Below are 12,927 nucleotides of genomic sequence, written 5' to 3'. Positions count from 1 at the left end.
AACCCCAAGAGGTAGGCTATGAGAGAAGCAAGAGCCTGAACAAAGGTTTCCCAGAAAGTTTCATGTCTGAGTAGGAATTTAAACCCAGGTCTCTCCAGTCCTGGTTTGACACTCTAACCGCTGTACCACACTAGGGATTAATAAAAACTTCTAGGGAATAAGCCAAAGAGTTAGAAAACAAACATTTTCCTGAAATGTAGGATGTTGCAGTCAGTCTGCGCTGATAAACCTCACCCACCAAGGGCTTTCCCACAGAAGAATCTCTGTTATCACCTTGAGAACATGACAGCACAGAAGATCCCACAAGCCGAGAGCAAGCTGAGAAAAGTTTTTTGCACTTCCCAGACGGCTCTCAGTTTTCCTTGGAGATCTCCTGTACCAAATTAACACCTTTGCACCACCTCTGCTTTTCCTGCTCTCCCCTCATAACAGTCATTCACAAAAAAAAAAACAATACCCGCCCCCTCCAAACTTTCCACATCCTCACATTTACACTCACCTGAGAGCCAGAGTAGTCAAACTCACCCGCCTGCCCTATCGAAAGGCCCCCAGAGCCCAGGATTAGCACTTTACGGGGCCGGGACACATCACTGGCAAGCGGGGCTTCTGCAGATTGCAGGCAGTCCTGCAGCTGCTCATGCACTAGAGAGAGAGAGAGAGATGAAAGCCCCATTCCCTAGGGAAACCTGCCACTCTTCCCCATGCAAAGCCCCCCCAAACCCATCTAAGCCAGCCATGCAAACCCCAGACAGGAAAGAGGGGAGAGAGACTTCAGCAAGTTCCCCCTCCCCGGTCTGGGTGCAAAATCAGGCTTTCTGTGGATCCCCAAAGAAACCAGCCTTGCCCTACAGCTCCCACCTGTCTTGGGATTCTGCCCTCCAGCAAGCAAGTCGTGCACGGTCTCCAGGAAAACATCAAAAAGACACTCAAGGTCCGCCGGGCCAGCTTTGTGCTCTGGATGAAACTGCACACTGGGGGGGGGGGGAAGCAGGTGAGGGTCAGAAACCACAGCTATGGCCCTAAGTGACTTCTCACTTACAGAGGCACATGAGACACTATGACAGCCTGTGACCCACCCAACTCACCCTATGCCCCTCCCTGAGCTAGCCACCTCCAACACAGATCACGGCTGTCCCACTCATGGCTTCTCCCCAGGTGCTGCTCCCACCTGAAGAAGGGCTTTGAATCATGCACAAGGCCCTCGTTGGAGCGGTCGTTGGCATTTGTGAAGAGAGATGTCCAGCCAGCTGGCAAGCTAGCTGGGTCCACTGCAAAGCCATGGTTCTGGGAGGTGATAAAACAGCGCTGAGAGCCCTCATGGAGACACGGCTGGTTGTGCCCACGGTTCCCGTACCTGAGGAGAAAATGACAAGGGTGAAACAAGACTCCACCTGAGAGAGCAACTGGAGAGCCCACCCACAAAGAAAAGTTGTTTTGTGGTGAAGAGGCTGGGCCAGTCAGCATCTCTCAAGAAAGCTCACCTGGCGATTCCCCCCCCCCTTCCTCAAACACACACACTTACTTCATCTTGTAGGTCTTGGCCCCAATGGCCAATGCTAGCAGCTGATGGCCCAAGCAGATGCCGAAGACAGGCTTAGGGGTTGGCAGCTCCAAAACACTACGCAGGTTGGCAACAGTCGCTTGGCACAGCACAGGGTCCCCGGGTCCATTGCTGATAAAAAGCCCGTCAAATTCTGGGAGGGTAAAGAGGGAATTTGATCCAAATGAGGCTGCGAAAGTCTTGAACAGAAGCCGGGAGCTAGCAACATGCTGGGATGCAAGCTACTTAACTGAAGCATAATCCCAGTAAGACAGACAATATGCTTAATGGGGTGGTGGTTTTAACTCTCCAGGATGCAGGTGGTCAGTTTGAACTGAACAGGGCTGCATTACCATTTAGAAAGTCTGTTTGCAGTTTGGGGGTATTTTTGGAGTCTCCTTTATTTATGGATGCCCAAGAGGTATCTGTAGTTTGAAGCACCATTCATCAAATTCAGTTGCTCCACCAGCTGCACTCTCTCTTAGATAAGGGCGACCTTGCCAAAGAGATTTGTGTTCTTGGAATGTCAACACTGCCTTACAGTAACACGTTAGAGGAAAGGCTACATGTGGAAACTTTAGCTGACATAGCACCAGGAGACATGAGGCTTCAGATATGTGGATCCAGGTAGGGTAAGACTGGGATCAATTCAACAAAGTGCCTTTCAGGCTCACTCGAGCCACAAGGGGAAACCTACTCCTCTTCCGTGTCAAAAGGAACAGAAAGATCAACCAACATCAAGAGAGCTGCATTTCCCTTAGCTCCCAGGGGTCATTTTGTAGAAAAAGAGGTGCAGGAGCTCATTAGCATAAATCATTAGCATAACTTATTTGCATACGACACACCCCCTGACATCACCGGAAGTGTGTCAGAAGGCAACACCCACCGCTTAGGCTCCACTGGACTGTTTTGGATTGCTAGCTATTGGGGGGGGGGATGTGCAGATTTGTCTTCGCAGAGGAGGGAGAGCTTCGTTGTACCTGAATAAAACATGGTCTTAAAGGTGCCACTGGACTGTTTTGGACCGGGGGGCGGGGGGGGCTCTGCAACTTACCTGGCTGCTTCTTGCTCTGACTGAGGGCTGCTGGGAGCAGGGGGTGGGGCTTGTTGCATGTGCCCACCCCCTGGGCTCTTTACTGCCGGAGCTCCGCTCCTGTGTGCTCCTGCAGGAAATGACCCCTGGCTCTGCCAGTTTTCAAAGAGTTTGGAAAACCATCTACTTGTAATGAACAGTTACATTTTAGTCCGGTAGCACCTCAGAGACCAACAAGAGCAAACTTCCTCCTTGTAAAGGGGAGATGGTACTATTAGCCAATAGGACCCTTTATTGACTTAACTAGCCGCACACAGTAATCACTGCTACCCTTTATATGGCAAGCTAAAAACCTGGGGAGGGAGAGTCTTTCTTTGATTTGCTGATGTTTTTTCTTGCTAACAACTAGATACAATCTCTGTATTGTTGGACCGTGGTTTTATATTTTTTGTATTAACAATATTATTTTACCTTTAAGCATCAAATACAGAAAAATGGGGTAAGAACCATATCAAATAAATCAGTCTGCCAGGGCAAGCCATCATGGGGAACTTCAATGCCAGTGCACACTCTTAAGTGACTCCATGGCTGAGGCATCCCATCAGCCCCCACATGGGAAAGGGCCCTGCGAGCCTCTCCCCTGAGCTACTCACCTGCACTGTCCAGTGGGTGATCCCAGGGCACCACGGTCACAGCTGCACCACGCTGACACAAACATCGAATCTGATTGTACTTCAAGCCACAGTCTACAGCGGTGATCCGCACAGAACCGCCAGAATTGAAAACTTGGGGTGCCTATGATATTATGGGGGGGGGGGAAGAAGAGCTCAAGGATCAGATAAAACCCAGGGGAAACATTCCCTCCCTCCAGCATAGGGCTCCCAACTTTGTTGAAACTGCATTGATGGAAGTTTAAGACATAGTACTGGATGCCACTACAAAATGGCAACCCCAAGTGGTGATGCCCTGAGACACGCCCCCCCCGGGGGGGGGGCTGCCATTTTGATCTCTGTACATGTGTACACTTCAGCATGAACCTAGCAATGAAAAGTGGAGTCTGGATCAAACTGACACCAAAGTGACAGGGAGTCATGCTGAGGGCATGAAAGGAAAGTGAAGGCAGCTCTTCCATTACTCATGAGAAAGCCACTCTTCAGTGGGAGTCAACCAAATGGCCTTCCCCCCCCCCCACCCCCAAGGACGTAAGCAGTCCCCCAAGGACGTAAGGAGTAAGCATTTCTTCCTTATCTTGAGGGCTGGACTGGAAGATTTTCCCTCTGCTCAGTTATGTAAAACATTCATCAGTTTGATACTCACAATATCTAACACCTCAAGTCTCCTCAACAGAACATTTTTGATACTTTTAATACTCATACATAAACATACACAAAACAAATCTCCCCAGTACTTTTACAAGAAATCATAACAAGCAAATGGGTATCTCCCTTTTAAATAAAAGCCAAATGGTGGTTGCACTTCTCTAGAACATTCCACACACTTCAAAATCAGTTCGCTCTCTGATCTGTCATTCAGAGGGTCTCCCTATCCACTGGCTGCTCTGCCTGAGTCCTGCCTCCAACATTCTAAACATTTTGCTGTTCCTCTCCCCCCCATAGCCAGTCAGAACACAGAGGTTATTTGCATATGCAGCCTCACTGGCCTTTGCCTCGGAACACAGAGGATTCCTCCCTGGTACCCCAGCTGTACGGTTGCCCCCCTTCTCTCCACACCATGGACTCTCTCTCTTTCTCTCTCTGCTGCATCTTCTCCAGCCTTGTCAGTTCTCCTTCCCAGAGCTGCCCTGCTCATATATTTTCCACTGTCCCCTTTATATTTCCTTCCTCAGTAGCAGGTAGTTTGTTAAGGAAAGGAATCAAACTGCTTTTGTACTTCACAGATGCATTTATTACCATTCTGTAGCACCTCTGTATTTATTTGCCTGATTTAACTTGGTTCTTTTTCAGTTAATTCAATAAAGAAACCTTTTCTTGTTTAAGAAGCTCATTCCTCCTCATTTCTTTCAGCATTGGGGGGGGGGGGAAGCAAGTCCAGAGGGATAAAATAATATCTGTGTCTGTGGCAAAGTTGAGGGCCCATGACTGTACTGCACCTGCCTCAGATGAACTCAACACTTTGCTAGCCAGTCAGCTGAAGGGGTGACCTGAAAGTCCCTGATATTTTTTCCTATTCCATTCAAGACCCTTTAGACATTAACTGAAGGACAAAAGTAGTAAGTAGGCCTCAAGAAACACATTTGTGGACACCATACTGGAGATCCTTGCTCTAGTCTTCGGCTGGGCTCTTCCACTTACACACTACTTTTCCTCAGCCCACCAGAACCTTTGCACCCAGTTCTACCTCAAGTGTAATGCTTACCACAGAGCGGGGGGAGGCAACTTCTGCATGGGGGGAGGATCCAAAGCATATTCTGCCTCACAACCTGAATCCCTCAGAGGTAGTCAAATTCCTTAATAAGAAATCAGGTGCCACTGAACTCCTGTTTTACTGTCGCTGCTAAGGAGCACATGCATCCAACAGCACAAGCCAGGAGGGCAGTGCTGAGGAAAACAAATGTGTTCCTGAAGATCCCCTCATAAGGTGGGCAGTCACCTTTGCTCCTGCAGAACAAGGCCAGCGCTATAAAACCAAGGGCAGAAATATCTCTCACATATTCAACTTCCAAACAACACTTTTTTTTTTAACACCACTTGACTGAAATTTGACCAAGATTGCTATCTGGCTAAATAAAGCAGTTTCTTGGGCCAGACCCTCAACATCTTGCATGTTACTGTTTATGGGCCACACAGGCCACACTGCTCTGGCCTCACACACACCTTCAGTGAGACCTCCTTCACCAAATGCCTCTTGTTTGGATCCTCAAATGGCAGGTTCTGGTTATGGGTGCCATCAGGAACCAGTTTGCCCAGCAAGGTCCCCTTTTCCCGAATCCTCTTGGTCAGTGCTCGTGTGTCCACTCCTGTGGGGGTAAAAAAATAAAGGAGTACCAAAAGAGACAGATGGTCTCTCCTTCCACCCTTAAATCTTCCTACACTCACTGGGAGAAATAATTAGATTAAGGCTGACTTGAAGTAGCCTCAGAACATGCACACATTGTGGTATTTCCCACAAAGCAAAGACAAGGAGAAAACAGACAGCCATTTAATTAAGTGGTAACTTAACCAGGAGGGGGGCTGTAATCAATTTACCATTTTCACATTCTGCCATGTTGTGAAGAGACATGCAAAATAATGCCGTTTCAATCCACTTTGGTGACCATTTGCAGTTGCGAAGTGCATTGAAAGTGGATTGAAAGTGCATTATTTAGTGTGTGTGAAAGTGCCCCTGCTAGATTTTCACACTGCCCCAATGCTCTCTTCTCTGCTAGTTCTTTTAATGAGCCCCTGCCAAAGTAGTCCTCCTTTCAGGCCCAGCACAAGTCCTTCTACGGGGCACCTCTTACCTTCCAGGCCAGGAATAATGCCATTCTGCTGCAGCCACTGGTCAAGCGAGCGCGTGGCACTCCAGTGGCTGGGGCTGCGAGAGCACTCACCCACAATCAGGGCTGCCACGTGGATGCGGCTGGACTCAAACCACTATAGGGGGAAAAGGAACAGGGACTGAACACACTCTAGCATCCCAGCTCCAAAGTGGCTAGCCCACTGACACCTACTGTGGGGACCCCTCCAGTGAAGAGGACCTCACTGTGAAATATGCATGCCCAGAATCACCGTTGCTCAAAGACAATGCTGATCAAGGGTTAGAGACACCATCAGATCTGGAGGCCAAAAGTGCATTTTACCAGCACAGACTGACTTGCTAGCTCTGACTATTGCTGAAAAAAGTGGATCTGATCAGTTACACATTCCTTGGAAGCATCCTGATTAGAGATGAGGATTTATACCCCACCCTTTACTATCCGAAGGAGTCTCAGAGCGGTTTACAACCCCCTTCCCCTCCCCACAACAGACTCCCTGTGAGGTAGGTGGGGCTGAAAGAGCTCTCCCAAGAACTGCTCTTGAGAGAACAGCTCTGAAAGAACTTGCAACTGACCCAAGGTCATACCAGCAACTGCATGTGGAGGAGTGGGGAATCAAACCCAGTTCTCCCAGATTAGAGGCTGCAGTCCTAACCACTACACCAAACTGGCTCTCTGCTATAACACTATAGTAAAGTAATCATAGTCAAGTGCTGTGCTGTCATGTTGCAACCAACTCATGGCAACCCTTCATGGGGTTTTCAAGGCAAGAGATGAGCAGAGGTGGTTTGCCATTGCCTTCCTCTGCATAGCCACCCTGGTCTTCCTTGGTGGTCTCCCAATCCAAGTACTGAGTCCATCGCTGACCCTGCTTAGCTTCTGAGCTTGGATGAGCTCAGGCTCATCAGGGCTAGTTAGGCTGCTTGATTCAATTGATTCATCTCCAGAAAACAGCAGAGAAAGTCTTGATGGGAACCCACAGGTGGAGCATACACCGGTCACTAGCTGCCAACTTTATTTCCATTGCAAGTCCTGGCTCTGGCCTTTAAACCCTTAAATGGCCTAAGACAAGGATACTTTCAGCCTTTCTCCATGCATATGCACCTGCTCATGACTGGAGATCAACTGTGGGTACCATGGTGTTTGCCCATGCTAACAAAGGTGGGACTGGAGGAGAATATACACAACAGAGCTTTTTCAGCTACGGCACCCCGACTAGAATTCTCTTCCCCAAGAAGCCCGCCTAACCCTCTTGTTCCTTACCTTCAGCATTCTGTTAAGACCTTTTTTATCTCAAAAAACATCAAAAGTAGGGAAGTCTGATCTGCTGGTACATTTTTAGAGTGCTGCCTTTATTTGCTGTTGTCCTTTGAGTTTATTTGTTGTTTTTTATGTTGTTTTATTTCAGGTGGTGTGTTTGTACAGTTTTAGGATATATATTTTTTCAGTGTTACCTATTATTTAGACATTTCTAGCCTGCCTTTCTTTGATAAACAGACTCAAGGTGTGTTATATTTAGAGTTATACAGTAGAAAAGCAGGATATAAATACCCCAATTAGGATCGATAAGTGTGCTGCTCCAGAATATCTTCCTCAAGAGAGCATCCTCTGTACTCTACAATATATTCCACATCACTTTGTCTAGCAGAACCTGCAGGCAAACCGGATATATATCCACAGAGTATGGCATTAACAGACCAAGAGTCTGAATGCCAGTTTAGCTGAGAGCTATTTGCCAGGCCAAAGCCATACCTAGGAAGCCAAACCACCTTTTAGCCCATATTGGAACAATCTCCCTTAACTCAGTTCTTACAGTGCCTAGAAATTGGCAGACGGAAGTGGTTCCTAAAAACTTTAAATCTTTAACTTTAATATAATATCTGCAATGCATATAAGTTATAAGACCTGATGTGTGGTATCGCTTGATTAATGTGTTATCCTGGTACTTTCAGTACAGTCTTCTGTTAGTCGGTTTATTTTATGTAATTTGATTTGTTGTTTGGTGAATGGTTGTAAATTTGTTGGTTTGCATTATGTATAAAATGTTAATTAAAAAACAAAAAGTGCCTAGAAACTGGATGCCAGTGCTGAGGAATCTGAAATACTTATTCACTTCGCTGCAGTGCTAGCACCTAAAAAACAGAAGCGGGCTCTCCTTGCTGCCTCACACTCACCCGGCAGAGTCCATATTGGTCCAATTCATCCGGAGGAATGCCATAGTTCCCGATTAAAGGGTAAGTCAGCACCAGGATCTGGGATTTGTAGGAGGGATCTGTCAGTGCTTCAGGATATCCCACCATGCCTGTCTGGAAGACTGCAAGCCCAAGGGAAAGAACACAAATCAGATCAACAGCACAAGGTCATACCAGGGGACTGGGTCCATAGCGGCTTGGCAAATGTGCCCAGGACCCATGTACATACCCCACCCAAGGCACTACATATAACATCCTGCCCTGAAACAACAAAGCTAAGCCTTGGTGCTTTTCCCTCTGCAGCCTCACAGCCACAGCACAGGGCTGTCACCTGCTCCTGGGAAGCAGGCCCATAGTTCAACTCAGCATCTATACATCCTTCCGTTGTGACTTTGGGCCCAAGGGTCACTAAATGCAATACTACAAAACAACCCCCTGCATCCTGCCTGTAGTGCCAATGCAGAAAAAACCCCAAGGAGGATTAGGGAACAGTGTTGTCAGGTGACCTTATCCAGACTTCCAGTATGTCGGCAGCCAGGGTCCATAACCAAAGTAGCTGCAAGATTTCTTCCTCCTATTCAGCCTTTCTAAAGGGAGTTCCAGGGGCAGGCATTAACCCCAAGCTGGCTTGATTGCCAGGTGTTACTTCTCCTGGGAGGGCAGCACCTAAATAGGCAGGGAAGTATAAAAGAGGAAGCAGTAGCAAGTGGGCTTGGAGATCTGGAACCGCTGGGAATACTTGTTTCTGTAGGAAACCCCCATGACCAAAGAGGGGTGTAAGAAACTGTTTTTGTTGTGTATAGTGTGGCTTATTTTCTCCTCTGTAATCAAAGTATATTAGTTTTTGTCCAGGTACCTTGCCTCATTCAGCTTCTTTGGCCATTCAAATCTATTCAAAGAACTCTTGCCTCTGGCAAAACAATTGGTGACAAGGATGGGATTTGGATGGTCAAGGCCTCTGTGGAGCAAGACAAACTGTGGAGAGCCAGAGCAGAGCCAGATATCTGCATAGACTGCTACGCTGGCATGGGGCCTGGTGGCTCAGCTATTGAGCTGGGTTGTCTTCCACAGTTGCTTGGGAATCTGAAGTGGTGGAAGGTGAGGGTTTGACCCCAGTGGCATGAAGTCACTGTTCGATGGAACTAGGGGGTGGAAACTGCGGACTGAAAAGCCATATGGGGGATTGGATGGGTCCTCTGACAGCTCTAAGGATGACCTGGAAATGCTGACAGACTACCCAGGAAAAGATTAGGAAACTGCAAGATAAAATTGCAGTGTCACAACTGCAAAAAGCACTCTTGTGGGAGGAACTGGAGGGAGCCCAAGCTTGAGGAGAGGCAGCCGAAGATCAAGCTGTGTTGCAGAAACGGACCACAGTCTCTGTGCTGATCCCTTCTGAGTGTGGGCCTTATCAAATTCCTCCTTAAGTGGACCCAGAGATGTAGGATGGAGACATCTGGGAGTCATCAGAGGAGGAATAATGGGAGGGCCAGAGCAGAGCCAGATATCTGCACAGGGAGGGAGAAGATGAGAATTAAGATACCTGGCAGGCATGTCCATTAGTGATTAGTACGTCAAAGGGCGCACCAAATGCTCCCCCGTCCCTCAGCATACCTGCATGGTTTGTGATTATACCCAGACCCAGGGGTCATTTGGGGGGGGACGTGGGGGGACACCATCCCCCCCGGGTGAGGTGCGGGAGGGCGGGGCCTGGAGCTCCCTGCTGGTGCCCGCTGGAGGTCGCCGCCGGCTGTGGGGAGGACACACTTCCGGTGATGTCAGGGGGTGTGGCATATGCTAATGAGTTATGCTAATGAGTCCCCCTAAGCTCTTTTTCTACGAAATGACCCCTGCCCAGACCAATGCTCCCTCTAAACTGTGGAGTGTTGTGAGCAAAAATTCTACTCTGTGAGCTACGGACATTAAATTTGTGTTGATTTGGCTACTGCATAAATTAGTTTGCTCTGGGACCATCTTTCCTGAGCTAAGACAATGTGTGAGCCAGAAGCTAAAAAACTGTGAGCCAGCTCACACAAACTCAGCTTAGAGGGAACGCTGACCCAGACTGAGTTAAGTGGTATTGCCTGGTTTGTGATTAGACCCAGACTGAGTTAAAAGTGGCACTGCCAGAGGCCATCTTCAGAACCCCTGTCAACCACTGGGAGAGTGGCCCAGTAGTTTGTGGGACCAAGCGGCCCATGGTTTATGGGTGAGTGAAAAAGAAGCACAGAAGCTAGGAGCCTTGTCTAACGATCCAACGATAAACCAAGCCCTTTTCTGTAATTGAAGTATATTTGTGTTGCCAAGGTACCTCGCCCCACTGAGCTTCTTTGATGGCTCAAATCCATTAAAAGAACCCTTGCTTTTGGCAAAACACTGTCCCCGGAAGACAGCAGAGTCAAGCCCACAAAGCTTCAAAAAGACTGACCAAGAAACATGGCATGACCTGACCCTAGGCTCCCAGACACACACACACTCTCTCTCTCTCTTCCTGCTTCAATCCATCTGTAGATTAAGGACACGTTGACCCTGATGCTACACCAACCATCTCAGGTGACACCTAATTAGAGCTGCATCAGACACTGTCAGGGTATCTGATGCTGCTGCACCAAGCAAAAGGAAGGGCAAAGCAGCTAGAAAAAGTGTGGCTGGCAGTTGTCCAATCTCCACAAATTCCATATCCAGGAAGCCCCCTACCCCTGTCCTCCATTTAGAGTTATTTTTACACATGAAACAAAATTACACTGATTTTTTTTCAACAGGCATAATGCACTACCCTCATAGATATGAGATTTCATGCTTTCAGATCACAAGCAAAGACCAGCTGCATCATGCAGACACAATCAGACCATAAGAACATAAAACGAACCCTGCTGAATTTTCCATCATAAGGACTAGGTGTGTGTTTGTTTAACATAACAGCCGCATATTCTCAGGATTGTGAACTGCTAGTTGTGCACAGTCTTGTTGGACCAGCTTCCAAAACTAGTACATGCATTCCAAAGCTTCCCTTTATTTTCTCCAGATGTCCAAATTGGCTTCTCCAGCATTCCAATGATGCCTCCTGCCCAATCATCATGACCATCTACTGCCACACATAACTCCAGAGGAGGATTAGCCTAACGCAGCATGAATTTGGGCTTTACATGCCAGCAGAAGCTCCCCCCACCCCACAGCTCAAATCTGTCGAATCTCTGTCTGCTGCTGCTTCATCTGGTCCCCACCCCAGACTTCCCTTACTTCAAGGCTGAGCTGACCCTTAAGGCAGCCTTGAAATATTATAGCATAAGAGCAACTGTGTAGGATCAGACTAATGGTCCTTCTAGTCCAGCAACTTGTTTTATACACTGCCAACCAGCTGCCCCCGGAAAATATACAAAGTATATTTTGCCCCCATAACCGTTGCTGTTTTTAACAGCAAGGTCATTTCCCAGCTATTATAGGGAACTCCTGTGCGGATAGAGACATACCATGAATCTCTAGATTATGTATTGTTATCTTCTCTTCAAAAGATTTCGGGGACATCACAATGCATAACTGGAATTGTTCTGAGGCTAGAATTAGGTTTACATTCACTCGAGGCCCGTGCATGGAGGGACACCTTTAGGTGTTGGCTGACAATACTGTTTGCTAATGGTAGATATTTGTCTCTGTTAAGAGAACATCCTTATTCAAGCCCTTGGAGGGAGTTAGTTGAATCAACACCCTCACTATTAGGTTTTCAGCCTAAAGAACTAATATGCTTAGGGTTGGCTTAATACCTTAATTTCCAAGCGGCTTTTTGAATTAGATCTATCTAGCTCATGTATGTGAGGTCAAAGGGTTTGTTCCCCTATCTACTTGGCTCTTTTGTACCCACAAGGTCCTCCTGCCTATATATATATATTATAACTGTGGCATGCTACAGGAGAACTTTTATGCTATCTCCTTCAATTCCATCCAAGATATTATAGTAATAGGAAACGCTAAAGGAGCAGGGTATGTTTAGCCTGGAGAGGAGACGACTGAGAGGTGATACGATAACAATCCTCAAGTACCTGAAGGGCTGTCATCTAGAGGACGGTATGGAGTAGTTTTCTGTTGCCCCAGAAGGTCAGACCAGAACCAACGGGTTGACATTAAATCAAAAGAGTTTTTGGCTGAACATTAGGAAGAACTTCATGACAGTTAAGAGTAGTTCCTCAGTGGGACAGACTTCCTCAGGAGATGGTGGGCTCTCCTTCTTTGGAGGTTTCCAAACAGGCTAGATGGCCATCCAACAGCAATGCTGGTTCTGTAAACTTAGGCAGTTCATGAGAGGGAGAGCAGGAAAGTTTGCATCAGTGCTTAGTTCTTGTGGCCCTTTCTTACGCAGCCAGGGAAATACTGGTCCAGGGAAATGCTGATTGCTACTTTGGAGTCAGGAAGCAATTTTTCTCCAGGCCAGTTTGGCCGGGGATCCTGGAGGTTTTTTGTCATCTTCTGGGAATGGAACAGGGGCTACTGAGGGGGGAGGTATTTGTGAATTTCCTACATTATGCAGGGGGTTGGACTAGATGACCCTGGAGGTCTCTTCCAACTCTATGATTCTGTGATTCTGATAGGACATGCTTGTGTCCATTGGGACAGATAGATACATTGGAATACTGTCTTTTAGAGTGAGTGTAGCCTATACATGGATATAAGGAAGAAATTAATTTATCCATGT

General features: G+C 47.4%; 1 protein-coding gene across 2 annotated transcripts in view; it reads right to left on the bottom strand.

The window, feature by feature from the left end:
- CAD (carbamoyl-phosphate synthetase 2, aspartate transcarbamylase, and dihydroorotase) overlaps positions 1-12,927 on the bottom strand; it is a 57,938-nt gene that overhangs the window by 42,791 nt on the left and 2,220 nt on the right. For both annotated transcript variants that reach the window (XM_015415130.1, XM_015415131.1), the window contains exons 2-9: positions 8,223-8,362; positions 6,034-6,166; positions 5,408-5,550; positions 3,227-3,368; positions 1,523-1,694; positions 1,169-1,354; positions 859-971; positions 500-642 (exon numbers count right to left, since the gene is read on the bottom strand). In XM_015415130.1, coding sequence (XP_015270616.1) covers positions 500-642; positions 859-971; positions 1,169-1,354; positions 1,523-1,694; positions 3,227-3,368; positions 5,408-5,550; positions 6,034-6,166; positions 8,223-8,362 — 1,172 coding nt within the window. The remainder of the gene's footprint in view (positions 1-499; positions 643-858; positions 972-1,168; positions 1,355-1,522; positions 1,695-3,226; positions 3,369-5,407; positions 5,551-6,033; positions 6,167-8,222; positions 8,363-12,927) is intronic.

Source organism: Gekko japonicus, unplaced genomic scaffold, assembly GCF_001447785.1.
Source record: "Gekko japonicus isolate JY-2015 unplaced genomic scaffold, Gekko_japonicus_V1.1 scaffold63, whole genome shotgun sequence".
Taxonomy (NCBI): Eukaryota; Metazoa; Chordata; class Lepidosauria; order Squamata; family Gekkonidae; genus Gekko; species Gekko japonicus.
Note: the sequence above shows the minus strand (reverse complement) of the source record. Positions and strands in the feature narration are given on the sequence as shown.